Below are 20,862 nucleotides of genomic sequence, written 5' to 3' on the forward strand. Positions count from 1 at the left end.
GGGGGAGGCGGGTGGGGCTGGTGCGGGGCAGGGTGCATGTGGGTCCTGCGAGGAGGGCAGTAGCACCCCTGTTGGTGGGCTGTGGGCTCCTGTTGGGGGATTTTGGCCCCTGTGGGGTGGAGCTATGGCCACTGTGGGAGGCAGTGCATGAGCTGTGTGGGAGCGGGGCTGTGAGTTAAGTAACTTTCACTTTGATTTTTTTTTAACAGCTTTTGGACTTCTTGGACCAACATCCTTTTTCATTCACCCCTCTGATTCAGAGATCATTGGAGTTTGCTGTAAGCTATGTTTTCACAGAGGCTGGTGAAGGCGTTGTATTTGAGCGTTTCATTGTCCAGTGTATGAATCTCATTAAGATGATTGTAAAAAACTATGCGTACAAGCCATCAAAAAATTTTGAAGGTACCATTGCTTTTTACTCAGCAAGCTTTCTAATCCTTAATACTTGCTAGCTGTGATCCAACACTAAACCCAGACATTTAAAAAAAGTTCCAAATCCTTAATAACACAATAGCTAACATTATTATATGTTATTTTGCCTGTGGAAATGATACTGTTTTGGGACAGACTCCCCCAAGTGCTACATAAATAGCATTTTGTAGTTGTAGGCAAGTATCGATCTTTTGGATCATGGTGTAAACGTAAGAGTTCTGGTTAGATGCCTGATGAATCCGTTTATGGCTGACAAGCCCAATTGGAGAGCAACACAGATTGTTTTAAGTTTCACAGATCGGTGCGTTTTCTGAGTTGGAGTCCAAGTTTACAGCATGTTGCTTGCTTTCTTTCTTTCTGTGCTTCCATCCTATGGATGATTTAAGCATATAAGAAATAAGCAATAAAATAGTTTTCCCATATAGAAATACAGTGAAAATTACTGCTTTGGCTTTCTGTAAATCTTATAGCATAAACAATCCTCATTTAGGTCCAGGGCCTGGTTAATTTTAAAATTATCAAGTTGGAGGTGCTTGTTGCATTTTCTGAGAAGATGTATGGTAAAAGAGCTTTCACTGTTTGCTGTAATTGACAACAGGTCTGATTGAGAGAGAGACAAAGTAAAAGTTTTGGGAAAGTTCTTGAATTCATTGAAGTTTTTCAGTTTTACTACTGCATGACCATTTAACAACATGCTGGCTCTAGGTAAAAATTGTTTACTCCAATAGGTAGATAATTAACATTGTATTTCCTAGTGTTGAAACACATCTTTGAATAGCACTTACTACATTTCAGTTTAAACTTTAGTATTGCAACTGAATAGTTACTAGAATTAACTGAGTTGCAGAACTTAGCATTTCATTTTCATTTCCAATTTAAAATAATTTTAAGAAGTTCAAGCATTTGTTTTAATATACAATGACGATTTAATTAAATTACACAAATCCAGTATTTAATGCTTAGAAGGATGGTCTGTAGATTTTCAGTAGTCACTGAGTAATTTTTTGAGTATTGTAGTATTGGTAAAATCATCTGCATAGACTATTTGCAGAATTATCTGTTTTGGCAATGCAGCTTGCAGTCTCAAAATTATGTTTAAACTGAACTGTTGTACTTAAATCTGAAATGTAAACACATTATGTATGAAGAATACAATGTATCATACATAATTTGTAATACTTTTTCGGGGACAGAGTGAATTTTATAAGAATGTACAATTCTATTAATTATTTTGAGTTAAAATTAATTATAAATGGAGCCTTGGAGACATTTAAAACTGTGTCAAACCATTTTATGTCATGAACAACCTTAATAATGAAGGAACATCTAACTTCTCTTGTAGTTGATATTCACTGAAATCTTCAGTGTTAATATAGTTCAGGACTTTTTTAGGCTTCATTCTTCTTTTTGGTTTTGTTCTTTATACCTGAAATTTTCATTTTGAGTCTTTCTCAATACTGAATTCTCAATTTTTAGAGAATTCCCCAAAGAAAATGTCCTTTTAAAATAGCTTCCCCTTATTGCTTTCACAAATGATGACGCTACAAGTATTAGGTAAAAATCTATATAGAATATTACATATTACTGCTAGCAGAAATGACCTGTTTTAATATGGCTACCTTTTTATATTTTGTGTGAAGCCAAGTTGGTTCAAGAAAGAATGTACCTCCTAACAAGAAAGAAAGCCACCATGTTTTCTTGAGGACAGATACTTTCATAGATTCATAGATACATGGGTGCTAGGGTCGGAAAGGATCTCAATAGACCATTGAGTCCGACCCCCTGCCTAGGCAGGAAAGAGTGCTGGGGTCAGATGACCCCAGCCAGATGCCTATCCAGCCTTCTCTTAAAGACCCCCAAGGTAGGGGACAGCACCACCTCCTTTGGAAGCCCATTCCAAATTTGGCCACCCTTACTGTGAAGACGTTTTTCCTGATATCTAGCTTAAATCTGCTCTGTCAGTTTGTGACCATTGTTCCTTGTTACCCCAAGAGGTCCCTGGTGAACAGAGTATCTCCGATCCCTTGCTGTGCTCCCCTAATGAATTTGTAGGCTGCCACAAGATCACCTGCAAGCCTTCTCTTGCGGACACTAAAGAGGTCCAGGTCCCTCAGTCTCTCCTCATAGAGCTTGTTCTGTAAGCCCCTAACCATACAAGTGGTCCTCCTTTGACCCTCTCGAGTCTATCAACATTCTTCTTGAAGTACGGCGCCCAAAACTGGACGCAGTACTCCAACTGCACTCTGACCAATGCTGCATAGAGGGGAAGTGTCACCTCCTTGCATCTATTTGTCATGCATCTGTGGATGCATGATGAAGTGCGGTTAGCTTTGCTCCCCTTATACTCGGCCTTAGTGAGGCTGCAGCTGGAGTACTGCGTCCAGTTTTGGGCTCCACAATTCAAAAAGGATGTGGAGAAGCTTGAGAGAGTCCAGAGGAGAGCCACACGCATGATCAGAGGTCAGGAAAACAGATCTTACGATGACAGGCTGAGAGCCATGGGACTCTTTAGCCTGGAAAAGCGCAGGCTCAGGGGTGATCTGATGGCCACCTACAAGTTTATCAGGGGTGACCACCAGGATGTGGGGGAACATCTGTTCACCAGAGCGCCCCATGAGATGACGAGGTCGAACGGTCACAAACTCCTGCAAGACCGTTTCAGGCTGGACATAAGGAAGAATTTCTTTACTGTCCGAGCCCCCAAGGTCTGGAACAGTCTGCCAGCGGAGGTGGTTCAAGCACCTACATTGAACACCTTCAAGAGCAAATTGGATGCTTATCTTGCTGGGATCCTATGACCCCAGCTGACTTCCTGCCCTTTGGGCAGGGGGCTGGACTCGATGATCTCCCGAGGTCCCTTCCAGCCCTAATGTCTATGAAATCTATGATGACTTCATCACACTGATGAAATTAGTTAATTTTGAAACTGCAAGCTGCAGTGCAAATCAGTTTCAGTTTAACTTAACCCCCTTCACTCCAACCTTCCCCGCACCAAAAAAATAATTAAAAAAACTACCCAGTACATCCTACCTGCTCAATGAGGTGTGTAGAAAATGTGGTAAAGATTTTGGTCAGTTGCTTTTCAGGGTAACCATTGTTTATATGTGCATGGCAGAACGATCTAGAAATTTACTAATTGTAAGCTTTTAACAATTTTAAGGTTAAAATTAAAAATAATGCGAATATTAAAGTACAGATAACGCACAGTTAAGAAATGCAAACAGTCTTAATTCACATAATGTAATGATAACACAAAGAAAAATAAATGTCTACTTTTCCACCCAAGTCAGTTTGATCCAATTTGGGAGCATTGATTGTAACTGTATAAATCTCATATACTTATAATAATAATATAATAATAATCATAGAAAATTAGGCTTGGAAGGGACATCAGGAGGTCATCTAGTCCAACCCCCTGCTCAAACAACGACCAGCCCCAACTAGATCATACCACCCAAAGCTCTGTCTTAGCCAGGTCTTAAAAACTGACAAGGACGAAGCTTCCACCACCTCTCCGGGTAACCTGTTCCAGTGTTTTACTACCCTCCTAGTGAGAAAATTCTTCCCAATATCTAACCTAAACTTCCCGTGCTGTAACTTGAGACCATTGCTCCTGTTCTGTTTTCTGTCAGCACTAAGAACAGTTTAGCTCCATCCTCTTTCAAATCTCCCTTCAGATAATCGAAGGCTGCTATTGAATCCCATCCTAGTCTCCTTTTCTCTAGACTAAATAAGCCCAGTTCCTTCAGTCTTTCCTCATAAGTCATGTCCCCCAGTCCCCTCACCATTTTTGTTGCCCTCTGCTGGACTGTCTCCAATTTGTCCACATCCTTTCTGTAGTAGGGGGGCCCAAAACTGAATGCAGTACTTCAGATGTGGCCTGACCAGTGCTGAATAGAGGGGAATAATCGCTGGACCTACTGGCAACATGCTTCCCAATACAGCCTAGGATGCTTTTAGCCTTCTTTGAAAGAAGGGCATGCTGCTGGCTCATATTCAGCTTATTGTCCTCTGTAACCCCCAGGTCCTTTTCTGCACAGCTGCTGCCCTGCCTGTCAGCCCCCAGCCTGTACTGGTGCATGGGATTGTTGTGTCCTAGGTGCAGGACTTGGCACTTGTCCTTGTTGAACCTCATGAGGTTCCTTTTGGCCCAATCCTTCAATTTGTGTAGGTCACTCTGAATCCAGCCCTACCCTCCAGTGTATCTACTACTCTCCCCAGCTGGGTGTCATCTGCAAACTTGCTGAGGGTGCACATTATGCCATCTTCCAGGTTGCTGATGAAGACATTGAACAAAACCAGCCCCAGGACCAACCCCTGGGGCACTTCACTTGACACCAGCTGTCAACTAGACATCAAGCCTTTGATTACTACTCTCTAAGCTCAATGCTCTAGCCAGTTTTCCATCCACCTTACAGTCCATTCATCCAGCCTGTATTTCCTTAGCTTGCCTGTAAGCATGTTGTGGGAGACCGTATCAAAAGGCTTGCTAAAATCAAGATCAGCCACATTCCCTGGATCCTCCCCACATCCACAGAGCCAGACACCTCATCACCGAAGGCAGTCAGGTTGGTCAGGCATGACTTGCCCATGGTGAATCCATGCTGACTTTTCTTAATCACCTTGGTAGATGTTCAGAGTAAATCAAGGAAAATAATTATTCCCCTCTGTTCTGCACTTGTGAGGCCACATCTCGAGTACTGTGTCCAGTTTGGGCCTTCCACTGTAGAAAGGATGTGGACAAGTTGGAGAGACTCTAGTGGAGGCCAGTGAAACTGGTCAGGGGGCCGAGGCATATGACTTCTCAGGAGAGGCTGAGGGAACTGAGTTTATTTAGTGTGCAGAAGAGAAGAATAAGGGAGGATTTGATAACAGCCTTTAACTACTCGAAGGGTGGTTCCAAAGAAGATGGAGCTAGACTGGTCTCAGTGGTGACCGATAACAGAACAGGGAGCAGTGGTCTTGGGGGCTAAGTACAGATATTCAAAAAGCCTTAGTCTAAACGGATTTAATCTTTACAGTTTAGTTTAACCTAGATAGATTGAAGCAAGAAGCAAGTGAATAGACATAGAAGTGTGTGGGGGGGGGATGCTAGAGCAAGCTCTCCCTTCCTTTCAGTGGTGGCTGGAAGACTGAAGGGAAGCTGAGTTGAGAGTGGGGTGTGGCCAGGCCCCAGCAGGCTGCTGAGTATGATTGGGGAGGGGTTTAAACCCCCGCCGTGGTCTGCAGAGACACCAGCTGGGGTGTGCCTGGAGGGAGAAAGGGGAAGCAGGTTGGTCCCCTGGCAGCAGAGGGTGTGGCCAGTTGGCAGCCTGGGAGGAAGGGGGACTAAACCCCCCTGCCTCCCCTCTCACACTGGCATGTGACCCCAGCTGAGGTTTGCCTGGCTTTCCCTTACCCCACTTGCTGCTCGAGCGGTGCAGGGGTATGAGCGGCGGGGGAGCACAAACAGCTGGCAGCCTAGGTAGCACTTCAGGCTTGGGGAGGAGGAGGAAGAGGAATTAAACTCCCCTGCCCCCTATTCCTTCTGGCATTGGACCCCAGTCATGGTCTCCCAGCTTTTCCTGCCTGCTGGCTGCTTTAGCAGTGGAGAGCCAGACATTGGCCTGGTGCTGCCCCCTTCTCCTGAGGTGCTGCCTGAGCTGCTGGCTGGCTATGCCCCCTGCCACTCAAATAAGTGGCTAGTGGTGGGGGAAAGTTGATAGACCCCAGCTGGGGTTCTGTGCTGGTGGGAGAGGGGAGGTGGGAGGGATTTAATCCTTCTCCTTCCCCTCCGCCTGAGCCTGCTGTCACACCCTGCCACTCACTCCGCTGCAGCAGGGAAAAATTTGGCACAGGGTTTGCTTCACTCCAGCCAGGCAGTAGTGTTTCCTCTAAGTTTTAGCAATCTGTGAGCAATCCTGGCTGGGAGTGCGCGGGTATCTCAGCGTGCCCACCTCTCCATCCTCCTGTAGGAGGCTGTGGCCAGATTGGGGTGGGTGGTAAGTGGCCAGACGTGAAGCCAGAGTGGTAGTGGGGGGGAGTGTTGGCACCCCCTTGCTATGGCACTTGGCATCCCCTCCCAGGCCGGTGCCTGGGGGCCATGGCCCCCTACTACTTCTCCATCTATACACCACTGTGTGCATGACATTAAAAAGTTACTGTGTGGTGTGATTTTATTGTGCATGGCCACACATACATGCATCTTAGAGGGAATGCTGCTAGGCAGACCAGGCTGTGTCCCCAGGTGGGTTTTCTACCTCACTTCCTTATCAGCCAGCTCTCGCTGCTCTGGCTGGAGGGCAGGGGGGGCATGGCAAACCCTGCTCTGCTTGAGCAGACAGCACAGCCCAGCTCAGCCCAGGGCTGAAAAGTATACTGGGATGGTGGGAGACTGTCTTTAACATTTAATTTAAACCAGGAAAGGGGCTGGGAGAGAAATTCCGTAAACCACTTTGACCTAAATCAGCTAAGTCTGATTCAACCAGGTTTATCTTGAACTAGTTTTGGTCATTTTGAAACTGGTTTATGTGTACTGAACTTCTGTTCTGTTACAGGTTTAAACCAGTTTCTGATCACTTAAACCAATTTATGTGCAACTTCTGTCCCTAGCTCAGTTGCAGTAAGGGAGCTATAGATTACATATTTGGAAAACTTTCTCATTAAGAAGGTGGTGAAGCAGTGGAACAAGTTTCCTAGAGAGGTTTTGGAATCTCCATTCTTGGAGGCTTTTAAGGCCCTGCTCAGCAAAGCACTGGCTGGAGTGACCTAGTTGGGGATGATTCTGCTTTGAGCATGGGGTTGGGACTAGATGGCTTCCCGAGGCCCCTTGCAATTTCCTGTGATCCTGTGATTTCCTGTGATCATTATGGGACCACAGCTTTTTCACACTGATATGCTGGAGGGATTTAGTAACTACTGAAGACACAAGATATCCTTAAGTTATTATTAGCTTGCATGAGCAAAATAGGTGTGTGTGTGTGTGTATTTTTTCCCCCAGCATTATTTGAGTATAGGAACCTCTGAGAAAATTTGAAATATGAATATTTATTAAAATTGTAAAACTTGCTAGTTTAGGTTTGTATTCTCAATTTCTATTTTACACTTCGGTGTTTTAAATAAAGTTGTATCCCTTTGGTCATTCTCTACTTGAATTGTCAGCAAAATCAGAAATCCATAAACATGATTGAATTGATATAGTAGAAATCCTGTGTCTATCAGCAGAACTTCATGTGGGTTCCCGTGTCTGCTGGATGTGATTGGAGCTTTAGCTTTTAAGCTAGCATTGTGACTTTACTACAGCAGAGGCAACTGGTAGGGTGGGCATGGCAGGGGGGCATGTGCCCCCCCGAGATTGGCCCTCGACTCAGCACTGCTTAGGGTGGGGCAGTTTTTTTGCTGTGTGAGGTGGAGGCGTGTTGTGGGGGGGCACTAAGTTGTGGCACAGAAGTATGTGAGTGGAAATAAGCCACCCCCAGGTCTGCCCACCAATTGTGCCCCCCCAGACTCAGGAGGCACCAGTCACCCCTGCAATACAGTATCAAGTGGGAAAAGAAGATGAATTAGGGAGGACCAAATTGAACAGTTTCCTTTGGTAATTAGAATAGTGAAAGTAAATTATTCAAAAAGCAGGATAAATTTTCACCTTTCTAGACTGATGAAGTCGGAGAAGCAGAGGAAAGCAAAGCAGTTAACCCATTGAGGGACAGGGCTTATAAAACCTAATCTAGGTCATAGAATAAGAATCTTGGTGTAGACCATACTTAACACAATCCGGTCTGTGAAAGATTTCTTGTTTTGCAATTTCCTGTTCAAGTTCATTTTTAATGTCCCTAGTGGGTTAAGCATTTTGTTTTTTCTCTTTCCTACCCGCCTTGCCTTTCCTATCAGTTCTCTCTTTCAAGCTTTTACTTGGAGACAAATGTGCTGGAAATCCTAGCAAGGTACCTCTTTTTATATGAGATATCACTTAAAAATATTTAATTTAGCAATATGATTTACTGAAGGAGTGTATTCAAAAGTCAGTTTTGAAATATAATTGTACTTCTGTGTATAAGAATTGCTTATCCAGTAATTTACTACTCATACGGTAACACATTAACTCATGTAACAGTAATTTTGAAATATTTTTACAGATAGCAGCCCTGAAACTCTTGAAGCACATAAGATTAAGACATCATTCTTCACATACCCTACCTTGACAGAGATATGCAGGAGATTAGTTAGTCAGTACTTCCTGCTGACAGAAGAAGAGTTGACAATGTGGGAAGAGGATCCAGAAGGCTTTAGTAAGGAACTATACCATATTTTCAGTCTAACTTTTATTTAGATTCTTAGTATATCCACAAAATACCCTTTGTTAAAATGCATAGAGAAAGCCTTTGACAGTCTTCTCTGTGGAGTCTTTCTGTGTAGATAAATGTTATACACTTGCCTAAAGATTTTTCTCACAAACTGATATATTCAGTAGCACAGAATGTTTTTTTTTTTATTGATTAAATTAAATTAATTTTTTAAATTACAAATGAAATACTTCCTTAATGTAACGTGCTTTGTTTTTTCTTTATGAATTGTAGCTGTAGAAGAGACAGGAGGAGATTCTTGGAAATACAGTCTTCGAGTAAGTATTTTAGTTTGAACAAAGCAAGATTAGTTTAAAAAAATGTGAGTGGCTTTGTGATGGAACCTGTATCCAGAGGTTCTGGTGTGCCCTGTGGTGAACACATGACTCCTGCTCCTCTGATTCCTTGGGGTGCCCTTCCGTACTGCTTACCTGCCGTGCCTTGATGTTGTTCTAAACAAAAGGTTGGGAGGCTGCCCTGAGGTCCAGAGGGAGTCCATTTCACTGCCAATCTATCTTTGTTTAGTCTGTTGCAGCCCTTCCAGCCCTATTCGTGCCCTAGGACACCGGGTGCCTTAAGGGCTGTTTTCGTGACCTCTATCTGCCCCTATATTCACGCCCATGCCTAACAAATGGTACACAATACCTTTTTTGAGACATTGCCTGGCTCCACTGCAATGTTTGGCCTTCTTGGGCCTTGAAACCTTTGTAGTGTCTTCGACCTTACCAGCTTTGACCCCTTTTCTTTAACTGTGTCCCTTTTAGCCTAGGCTCACCGCACCAGACATTGATTTCTGGGCTTTAGTCTCAACCTTGCCCCTTTTTAGGCTCTGGACCCCTGGCTCTGTTCTCTCCCCTCCTGGGCTCAGAGCCCCCTCTGGTCCTAGTCAAGCGTTTCTTAGGCTCTGGGCCCCCTTGGCCCTGTCTTTGTCCCTCTCAGGCTTCAACTCTGGACCCCCTGGCTTCAGGCTGCCTCTGTTGCTCCACACAGGCCCAGCCTTAGCCCTCGTGGCCTCAGGCCACCTGCATCTGGCACCCCAAACCTCAGTGTGCCCCTCAGGTACCCCCTGTAGCCTAAACCTCAGTATGGCACTCAAGCACCCCACTTTGGCCCCTCTTCATCCCTTACAGCCACAAGCTAGTCCATCAGTTATAAATTAAGAAGAAAAAGGCAAGCTAATACTTTAACAAAAACCTTCCCTACAAACTGTTCATGGATTTCATAGACATTAGGGGCTGGAAGGGACCTCGTGAGATCATTGAGTCCAGTAGCCCTCAAGCCTTAGGGCTCTCACCTCTCTGCCTTCAGAGCACCTCGACAACTGCCAGGAGATTCTCATGTAGCCACTGTCCCCAGACAGCTTTGTTTCCAGCAGAGCACTAGTTCTCTTCCATTTCTTCCCAAGCTTTCAGCTTTTCTACTGGAGTGCCGTCCTATCTGAGTCAGGTGACTCACTAGCTTGCACAGATGTTTCTCTTTGACTCTAATGGGCAGCTTGCTCCTGTACATTGCACCTTAAGTCTGCTGCATGCAACCCTTGCTTTAGCTGCCTGTCTGCCTACTCAGCAGACTAGCCTGCTGTGCTTTCCTCTTTTTTAGTAACAGGAGCCTTTGTTTCCCTATTACAGGCTCTTTAACTCCGTGCTGACTGAACAAAAGTAACAATATAATCAGTTTTTTAAGCTATCAACTAATATTCACTACTTTTTAAAATAATCTTAGATATGCAGGTACTGTTTCCTTGTGCCCCCCTTATGCCAGTTTGAGTTCTGGGGGCTTGGTGCTGGGATTGGGCCCTGGGGCACAGTGCCGCTCCCACCTGGCCCTACATGCTCAGATTGGGTGCTGAATTCAGCTTACGGGGTCCGTGCCTCCCCTATGGTCTGGAGATTTGGTAGCAGGCAAGCAGTTTCACCAGTCCCTGCAGCCAAATTTCCAGACCAATGGGGAGCCCTGTGGGCCAGATGACATGGTGTCACAGGCTGGAGGTTGAGCATCCTTGGTATAGAATTATATTAAAATGCAAACTACTAGGAAATCTAAAAGGGATGAAGGTTGGGTTTAGGACATGGTTACGTGACACACTGACTTTATCAGTAAGTGCAGATAAAAAGTTTATTCAGAATGTTTTATTGATTAATATTTTCTTGAATATAAGGCCACCTTGAATTTAAGATGTGACCCCCAATTATTAGATTCTATGTATGGAAAATGTAAAAATTTGTTAGTTACAGCTACAGAATCTAAATATCAGAAGTTTGCCTTGAATTTTTCTCCCGCCCACTGTTACAGCAGGGAAAGTAAATCTGGGAAGGTCAGGTGGCCCCCTTGCTCTCTGCCTCCACAGTTTCTTCCCCCTGTAGCCCTGTTCCCACCCCTGCCTTAGTGTCAGACCCCACTCTTGCTGAACTCATGGAAATGAGGGGCAATTCTGAAGGCACTGACTTTGAAATAAACATATAGGCAAATTGCTGTGGGTACTCATAGACTTAGTTCATCCATAATTGTTGCAGTTTACCTTTTTTTGAAACTGCTGCAAGTTTTAACTCAGGTACTCTATGAACATACTTTTAAGCAGCCCTTTTGTATCAACTTATATGTAGCCCAAACTATGCATGATATTACTCCAAAGCCCAACAGCTCTTTGGGCTAGGCCCCTGCAGAGTCTACATTTCAAGCCATGGTAATCCTGTAGCTCAGTATTCAGTATGTGTGTGTACTCCAGGTACCCCCACAAAGGATCTATGTGCAAATTAGCACCCCCCGCACTCATGACTTCCACTGGGCATTCTTGTCATGAGTTGTGGGATCCTTAAAAAAAATTAGATGCAGGGCAACCTGGGTTGGCTTCACCTCATGGAGGGCAGGGTCACACTAATCATCAGGGATCCTGGTTTTCCCCAATTTAAAAAAAAATAAAAAAAAAAAAATCCCCAATTTTTGGATTTAAAAAAAGTAACCCAAAAGCTATGTTTTCCATAATTAAAATGAAACTCCATGGAAAAATTTGGATATTGGGATGCATTTTTAATCTGAAAATTGGGATTTTTTTTTATCAGAGAAAACCAGGATCCCTGCACAATATTGTTTTACAGTCATATTCAGTGTCAGCTCCATTTAATCAGCTTCATAATTGGTTTGCATTACTGCACATTTGTTTCTTTTGACAGCAGTTTAATGATAGGTAATGTGTTGAATGAGGTTTCCTTGTATGCAAATGTAAGATGAGGAGCTGTTTTCCCCATGCTGATTTGGGGGGAAACAACCTTATTGTGTATTCAAGTAAATACGATAATTTTTGCTACCTTCTCTTCCTCAGCTCTTAACAGAATCCAGTTAATATTCCTGTTTTACAATCCATTCCTAAATATAAAAGATCATTCTGTGAAGCAGTATCACCTTACAGATATTTACTTGCCTTTCCAAAAGAGATTCTGTGGCTGTCTGACTTCCTTACCCACCAAAGCTCCCTCTTCATGTTGCATTTATCATGCAAGTATTGGGTTAATTATGCAATTAATGTAGACCAGCTACATGTGCAAATTAACTAGCACATCTTAAAAAGGTTTGTCCAGCTATAATGGGGATGGGCAAAATATGGTCCTCAGGCCAGATCCCTGAGCTGTTGTGGGTTTGGGGGTGGGGGGGAGCTGGGGGACAATGACAGGTAGGCTCAGTTGGCCTGCAACAGCTCACTAAAACTCTCTAAATGGCCCCCCAGCCAACATAATTGCCCACCCCTGAGCTATAAAGTTAAAGCTGGAAAATGTGTACTAATTTTATAACTGGTTTCTATTCAGCATTTATTTACACATGTAGCATAGCTATACCCCTGTGGCTGGGATCAGCCCTGGGATCAGCTATACCCCTATCAGTTGATAGGGTTCCCACCCATGGGATGCACCATGTGCAATGGCAGCTGAGGGGACTCTCAGCCATGGCATCATCCCGTGGGATCATGTTCCTTGGCTCCCTCTACACTGGCTGTAAGGTATGTTAAGATCTGATGCTGGATCCCACAGTTATGCCTCCTGCCATGTACATGTGGAGGAGGTGCAATTGCATGAATCGCGTGTTAGATTCTATTGCGCATTTACCAGAATATCTAGAGGAGGGCACAAGATAAAGAAAAGGTTTATGCCATGCCTGGTCCAGAGCCATTTTATTTGGCTCGAGGAGCTAGAAGACTGCTGCAGCCTTTTGGCAGTGGTGGACTTTGGTAGCATTTTGGTGACACTGGGCTTCTGTGTATGGCTTAAGCAGCAGGAGGTTTTACCCTGCTGGGGAAGCTGCAGCAGTGGCACTGTGGGGGAGAGTAGTGATTATGGCTGTGGCGGTGGCAGTGCTTGCCAGGTTGGAAGTGGTCTACACTTGGAGCTAAACTCTATGAAAGCAACTCCTTGCTCTAAGATGTTGCCTACTCCTGCTCCAAGGGAGTTTGTTGATGTGTTTCTATAGTTAAGATTAGGTGTTAGTGTAGTTATGTGTTCTTTGCCTTCTGGCAAAATGAATTTTATTTATTTGCAAGCAACATTTTTAGATAGAGCAGTGGTAGGCTTAGTTTCTTGAATACCTTCTTTGCTGAAGGAGTTTTGTTACCCTGTGCAGGAATGCTAAAATGGCTTGGTTCACCCCCTCCCCCCCTCTCTCCAGCAGTGCTGGTAAATAACAGACTGAGCTGACTTTGTTACCTGTGATAGAAGGCAGAAATTTACAAGTGCTTCTCCAAAAGATCCAAACTCAAGGGAGGCAAAATTTAAATTCTTCCTCCTAGAAAGGTCCAGTCAGGCATCATTGGACTTGGGTAAACCATCCAGCCTCTGGGCACATTGTGCTTCACACTGATTTCCTAAGCCACTTTTTAAAGTCCCGTTCAACAGCTGTAAAGGTGATACCCTTACAAAGGATCTTTAAAAACTGGCTTGTGGTCCCTGGAGAGACATTGATCTGTCTCTTGAAACATGATGAAAATAAAGATCTCTACTTTCTGTCCTTTTGCCTAAGGCCATATTATTTTCTGATATGACGATAACATTTCTAAAAAATCCTACCCATGGTTTTTCTACCACTCCTTCTTTCTGGGACTTTCATATCAAGTGGGCTTTTTGTATATTTTCCATTTAAGCCTGTGGCTCCTTTTAATAACTGTTGGTGAAAACGGGCTTTCTGGTAGGCTTTATATTGGTTAAGAGGAGTATGAATAAGCTGTATTTTTATGACAAGCTTCTCTACGTGAAGTTTTTTTAGAAAGAGAGTCACTTTTAGGCCTCATCTGGAGTTTTTTGCTGAAATTAATTTTTCTGACGTTTCTGTCTTTCTTCCATAAGCCATGAACTATCCTGGGTGAAAAGAAACTTTCCATGTTGTATGCCAGGGGTGGCCAACCCACAGTACACATGCCACAAGTGGCACAGGGAGCCCCCCACCGATTTTTATGTGATGAGAAGATCTGTTGAAATACAACAGAATCAATTTGTGAAATAAGTGAAAAGATAATCCTTCTTGTCCCTTCCTTTGTGCGTGTGCATGTGCCCACGCACATCTGTTTATGGTAGGGCTCATTTCATCGGTGTCTAGTCTTCCTGAGTAATGTCCTCATATTAGAGACATGTAGAAGGAATGATGTGGAACTCCTTTAATTAGCACTCTCAGTTTTCAAATACAAGAATTAACTTTGGATATTAGCTTTGGTAGGACAATCTTGCAATCTCTAATGAAGTAGGATTTGTAAAGTTTCAAGCAGATAGAGATCTGCTTGTTAGTTGCAAATTGAAATCTGTATAAAAATACAACTGAGACATGAAGAATAAATTTAAGTTGGGTAGTTTTAAAAGAAATATTTGGATTCTAAAATAAAGCTGTGACCTGTATGTGTAATAGGTGTAAAATGTACTCTTGTATTGTTGTTTTAATTTATTAAGATTTATTTAGTAATTGCTTGATACATGTGAGGTGTACATTGCTTATCAAAAATGTTAGAACTAAACATGTCATTATAGTGGTACTTGTTATGCTATGACAAATTAACTTTCAACATTATAGTGTTTCAGTGCATTTATTATGAGCTATTCAACAATTAAAAAGTATTTTACTGTCTGTTAAAAATTCGATTAGCCTTTTATTTTTGTAGGATTTATAACAGATTTTTTTTTTACTTTTTTCAGCCTTGCACAGAAGTTCTTTTTATTGATATATTCCATGAGTATAATCAGACTCTTACTCCTGTTCTTTTAGAAATGGTTCACAGTCTACAAGGTAAGTTGCTGGGGTTTTTCAAAAATATTTGGAATACTCAGACTCCAGTATGACATTTTGTTCAGTATGTATAATCTTAATTCTAAAATGTATTTATAATCTTAGTAAATCATGCAAGTCATGTTATAAGTGGCCTATCAAGACATATTTGATTTATTTAAACATGCTTGGATAAGCTATGATATGGCTGACAGTTATCACTACAAAAGGCATAGAATGTGGATTTTAAAATGTACTTTAAGAACATGGTGGCCAGTATTTGACAGTTCCTCTAACATTCAAGAAACAGAATTTTCTATTTGGAAAGTTCTGACTAGGTGGACAACAGAATTCTTCTTAGCCAAGTTGAAAGGAGACCTGAACTGTATCTTAGTCTGAGTTTCACAGTCTAGAATTGTTATTTTTTCATGACATCAGGTTATATATTATATACCATTTATACTGTTTAATGGCATTGCACACAGAGCATGGATCAATGCATTTTATTTGAATGTAAGACAAGGTCCCCCCAACAGCTAGCAAGGAGAAAAAAGCCCCTTGTTTTATAATTTCACACAAAGAAATCTCACTAAGTACATTGTCTTATGACCAGGGATCCTTGTTTTTCTCTGATTAAAATAAAAATGGTAAATTCTCTGATTAAAAGCCCAAAGTCTGCAAGTAAAACGAAAACTCTCTCTCTCTTTCTCTCTCTGTGTGTGTGTGTGTGTGTAGGTAGCAATTAAATGCAAAGTTTTATTGATATATTTACAATTTTTAGGCAATTTGGAAGCCTACTTGTGCCTCAATCACTATAATAAATTCTAAGTACCTGTAAATCTTGGTATTTGATTTTGGGTTTTTTTATTATGGGAAATGAGAGCTCTCCCTGCTTCTTTATTTACAGAGCGTGGGTCCAGGCCCCTCACTCCCAAGCCACAGCCCCCCTGGTCCTGCTGGTGCCCTTGGCTAACCACCCACACACCCCTCCCCCCCAGCCCTGCCAGAGAGGGTTCCCAGCTGCCAAGGCTTTGGGGCTAGGGACCCGGGTCTGCAGCCCTCCACAGCAGCGCTCAAGCCCTGGCTGCTGCCTGCGTAAGGTGGCGGCTGTTGCAGCAGAGTGGAGTGCAGAGCCCAGCTCCCCCTCCCTCGCAGGCAGTGTGGCCTGGGTGGAACCTGAGGGTGGGTGTGGGCTGCCTGCTGTGGCTTCAGGCAGGGATGGAGCTGGCTCCCTACTGCTGCATGCACTCCCAGGGAGGGTAGCGGGGACCCATGCTGTCAGGATCTGTGCATGGAGTGGGAATGGGTGTGGTCTGCCCACCGCAGGCTTGGGCTCCCTGCCTTGCTGCCCTCCTCAGGGGCCTCCGTAGCCCAGTGGATGGAATGTAGCACAGCAGGGCAGAGTGGGGGTGGGTGAGAAAGCTGCTTGCCTCCGTGAGCTCCACACTGCCTTGGCAATGTGCCCCCTGCCCACCCCTTAGCAGTGAGGGGAACAACTTTGTCCTGCTGCCCCCGTTGCTGCAGGGCAGGCAGTGGGCGCATCGCCAGGGCAGCACAGGCCTTGCAACAGCAAGGAGCTTCCTTGCCCAGCCCTGTTCTGCCCTGCCCAGTCAGGTCCAGCCCACTGGACTGTGGAGGGCCCGGGGAGGGCAGCAGAGTGAGGAGTCTGAGCCTGCAGTGGGCGGCCTACACCTACCCACACTCAACACACAGATCTGGGTGGGCATGGGTTCCTTTCCTCTCCCCCATGCTCACAGCAGTAGGGAGCTGGCTTTACCACCCCCCCCACAGTCCCCAAACCAGCTACTCATGGCCTCATCCTTTCCCCTGCTGGGGCTTTGTGACTTCCTGGCAGCCACATGCATATACATGCACAGGCTGCCCCCTGCCTGCCTGTCCTTCTCCTGCTCCCTCCAGCCCCTTGCAGGCTGGAACTCTGCCAGCCTGCAGAGAGCTCTTTGCAAAAGTGCAAAATCTATGTGTTTCTCCACTAAAATGAAAATTCTGCGTTTTTCTCAGGTAAAAGGGGAAATCTGTTTTTTTCCATTTTCCTGTGGGAAAGGGAAAACCTGGATCCCTGCTTAAAGCAGCATGTGTTTGGCATGTGGAAGCCAACTATAAAGTTGATTACATGCAGCTAATATTGAGTATGACTATAAAACGCATGACCCACATTTCAGGGGTGTACTTGGTAACAGTGTTTGTCTGAGACAAAAAGACAGACAAAAAACCAGAACTCTTGGTTCCAAAATGATACCTTTTATTAGACCAACTGGAAAATGGCAAGAAAATTGTCCTTATCTAGTTTTTTGTATGACCCACATTGAGGGCACATACTGATGGGAACCTTTTTTTGTGTGTGGCCTCCTAAGAAAAAAAAAGCAGGTGTTCTCTCCACAGGGAACTGGCACCAGGGCTGGAGGTACTGCAATACCAGGCTGGCACCAGGAGGGCTATAGCCAGCTCTTATAACCTTCTCTTTGGTTCCAAAAATGTGATATTTGATCTTAGCCAGAAAGGCTGAGCTGCTGATGGGAATCTACCATAAGGACAGATTAGTGCAGCCCATCTGAATAGGATATCTGATAGTCCCATTAAGCACAGTCTCCCTCACCACTGATTCTTTTTCAAGTCATGGTGAGCCACAACATTGCATACCCAGAATCCCTCTGTCAGCCCTTCTCTCAGCCTCTCACATATAATTAGTGTGGCACCACCATGAGATGGATGAAGCTGGATCAGGGTGCCCTGTGCCTTAGCTGCATATAAATTTTTGGAGCATCCTTGGCTTTGTGTCGAGAACACCATGTTTAAGGCAAGGGGGAGGCAGTAATTAGCACATGGATCCTTTGTGGAGTGTATCTGGAGTACACATGCATGCTGAGCTGTGGGGTCATCATGGCTTGAAATGCCATTGACTTCGGGGCCCAGCCCAGTGAAGTATGCAATAATCCATGAGCCTTTGGCTTTGGAGTAATAGCATGCATAGTTTGTGATACACATGAGTAGGTGCCGAAGCACTGTTTAAAAGTTTTTCTATGGAGTACCTGTGCTAAAACTTTAAGCAGTTAAAAACTAACTAACTAAATAAAAAACAAAAAGTAACATGAATGAATCGTGGATAAACTAAATTCATGGGTACTATATGTAAATTGCTACAGCCATGTTTAATTTCAAGGTTCTTGTTTTCATATTTGCTCCTCACTTTCATGTTCAGGGCTATCCCTAGTGGGGTCGAATTGGGGCAACTGCCCTGGGCCCTGTGGTTTTGGGGGATCCCTGCGAAGCTGGGTGGAGCGGCCAGCCACTTATCTTGCAGCCTCGAACTTCCTTGTGTCTGGGCCCCTCGTAAGGAGAGGGGGAACAGGCTGCCAGGGGGAAAAGTTGTGAAGAAGCAGAAAGCAATGGGCTACCTGACCTTCCAGATTTATTTTCCCTGTTGCAGCAGTAGGAGGGGGACAAATTCAATGCAAACTTCCAATAATTAGATTATATACTTGAAAAATTATAGACTTCCTATGCGTGAAGAAGGGTGACTATGCCTGAAAGCTTGCCAAGAACTTTTTTCAAATTACTCAGTTGGTCTAATAAAAGATATCACATCTATTCAAAGAACCTTCCCTGAAAAATTATAACAAATTTATAAATTTTCCTTATATAGAATCTATTTTTTGTGAGTGGGAGGGGGTGTCACCTTATAGTCAGGGTCATCTTCTATTTGAGTAAATACAGTAAGACATACTCAGCTTTTACTCAAATTTTTTGAGAAATATTTAGACAAAGAACTTTATTTTTTATTGTTACATTTTAATGTAAGAGTTGCATATAGACCAGGTTATAATTGGCAGACTTTTTTTTTAACAACGACTAGGGTTTTTTGTACAGTGCATTTTAAAGAAAATACGTATCACTCTTATTGTTCTGTACCTGTATGCACTTTAATACTTCTAATTAGCTAGCTTTAAGAATGCCAAAATGTGATTTGATTTTTATTTTTTGCTATAAGCTACTTCATGAAAATACTTGTGTCTTGCTCACACTTTTTGCTTAGTTGATGCATTTTTTCTTAACTTGCCCATGTTTTACTTTTTTGCAGGACCTACAAATGTGGAAGATTCCAGTGCTGTACTGATTAAAGATGCCGGTAAATTAATTTTACTTTGCAAAGAACAGTACTTTTAAAATGTACTTTGCTGTTTTGTACATTCCTTGCTTTTATGTGTCTAAAACAGATGTGCAGTATTTGAGTTTCTGACATTTGGAAAGAAGTACTAAAATCCAGTTCTCATAGTGTTGAATTTCACATTTCACAAAGCAGGAATTTAAAAAATAAGTTATATTATTCTATGAGATAAGGCTTTGTTTTCTGTACTTAAGCAAAATCAATCCCTGAAGCATTTTTGTGAGGGAAATGTTTTTCTTATTTTGCAATCAAGGAAACTGAGGGTTGGAAAAGTGACTTCTCCAAAACATCTAATGGAAACGTAATTGGATGTCGCTTATAATTGCACTGAACACAACATTGTTTCACTGTCATAAGAACTTAATTTATTTGTAATTAAAGATAACTTTGGAAGAAGTTTTATGAGGTTTTTATGATTATCCTATTTAACATTACTGCTTTTTTATGTCTTAGTTTTCAGTCTTTAAGGGATGAAGAATAATCCTTTCTGCACTGAAGCTACTGAGTCATGACTTCCAATCTTTAAATTTTGTCATCTTTACAATTTTAAAATAGTTTTAAAATAGTTTTAAGACCAGAACAAGACCAGAACAAAACCAAATATCTGTGTCTTTTTCTAGTATATAATGCAGTTGGACTGGCGGCATATGAGCTGTTTGACAGTGTGGATTTTGATCAGTGGTTTAAAAATCAGCTACTAGCAGAACTACAGGTCTCTCATAACAGGTAACTGCCCTAACTCTATCTTTTATATCTTAGTTGTTCTGGTAATTTATTGCGGTGAATCTAGTATGATGTGGTATCCAACGAGCAATCTGATGAGAATTATTATTTAAATATACCTGCTAAATCAGGAGAAAGGTGGATACATAGAAAATGGACACAAGCATAAAAAGTTCAGCTGTGAAAATATCATCACTTTGTTATAAAATCATCAAAGAATGAGGCTTGAAGGGAAGTAATTTAGGGGTATTCTGGTCACAGGCTGCATTTTGAGGCAAGCTGGCATTAGGACCTGGCTACGTCTGTTCCTTCTCCCTGTTGCCCAGGACAGACGAAGTTCACTGCCATGGTGCAGCACAGAAAAAGCCTCTCTTCATTGAAGTTGTCCTTCCTTGAAGATCGCCAAAGCCTCCCAGCTCCACAAGCCAGATCCAACCCACAGCTGTAAATTGCCAACTGCTGATCTAGTTCAACCCCTTGCTGAAGGCAGGATCTAAACCTTATCAGTCAAGCTGCTTTGAATTCATGAGGTTTTTTAGTTAGTATATAGTGGCAATTTCTCAAGCTTTTGTTATGAAAAATAATGAAAACTATTGGCCTTTATACCTTTTGAGTTTTATTAAATGTTGTGGTATAGTAACTATCATGCAGCCTTCTTTAAGAAATATACTTACCCAAAAAACCACTGTATCAGTTTAATCATTATTTATTCTTTAATTCAAAGTTTTCCATAGCTATAGTTCTCTAACTACTATGGTCAGTAGTCAAGTTTGCTTCGCAGTAAACTAAGGATCAAATTTTTCTTGGAGGGATGGAAAAGAAATATATGGACGTAAATACTTCAGTAATATTACTGAGCTGTTTGTTTTTAATACTATCTTCCTAATTTGGTGGCCTGAGCTTCAAATCAGTTACCAGCAGATGGCCTTATTGGACAGCGTGAGGTATTGTGCAGTGCATGAGATTTGT

The 20,862-nt window shown here is 42.9% G+C and overlaps 1 protein-coding gene across 1 annotated transcript in view; it reads left to right on the plus strand.

The window, feature by feature from the left end:
• Positions 1 to 20,862, plus strand: part of IPO11 (importin 11) — a 280,310-nt gene that overhangs the window by 70,373 nt on the left and 189,075 nt on the right. The window contains exons 10-15 of the mRNA XM_019532129.1: positions 210 to 402; positions 8,547 to 8,699; positions 8,988 to 9,031; positions 14,918 to 15,008; positions 19,084 to 19,131; positions 19,791 to 19,896. Of these exons, the coding sequence (XP_019387674.1) occupies positions 210 to 402; positions 8,547 to 8,699; positions 8,988 to 9,031; positions 14,918 to 15,008; positions 19,084 to 19,131; positions 19,791 to 19,896 (635 nt within the window). The remainder of the gene's footprint in view (positions 1 to 209; positions 403 to 8,546; positions 8,700 to 8,987; positions 9,032 to 14,917; positions 15,009 to 19,083; positions 19,132 to 19,790; positions 19,897 to 20,862) is intronic.

The sequence above is a fragment of the Crocodylus porosus genome, unplaced genomic scaffold (genome assembly GCF_001723895.1).
Source record: "Crocodylus porosus isolate Cpor-Errol unplaced genomic scaffold, CroPor_comp1, whole genome shotgun sequence".
NCBI lineage: Eukaryota > Metazoa > Chordata > Crocodylia > Crocodylidae > Crocodylus > Crocodylus porosus.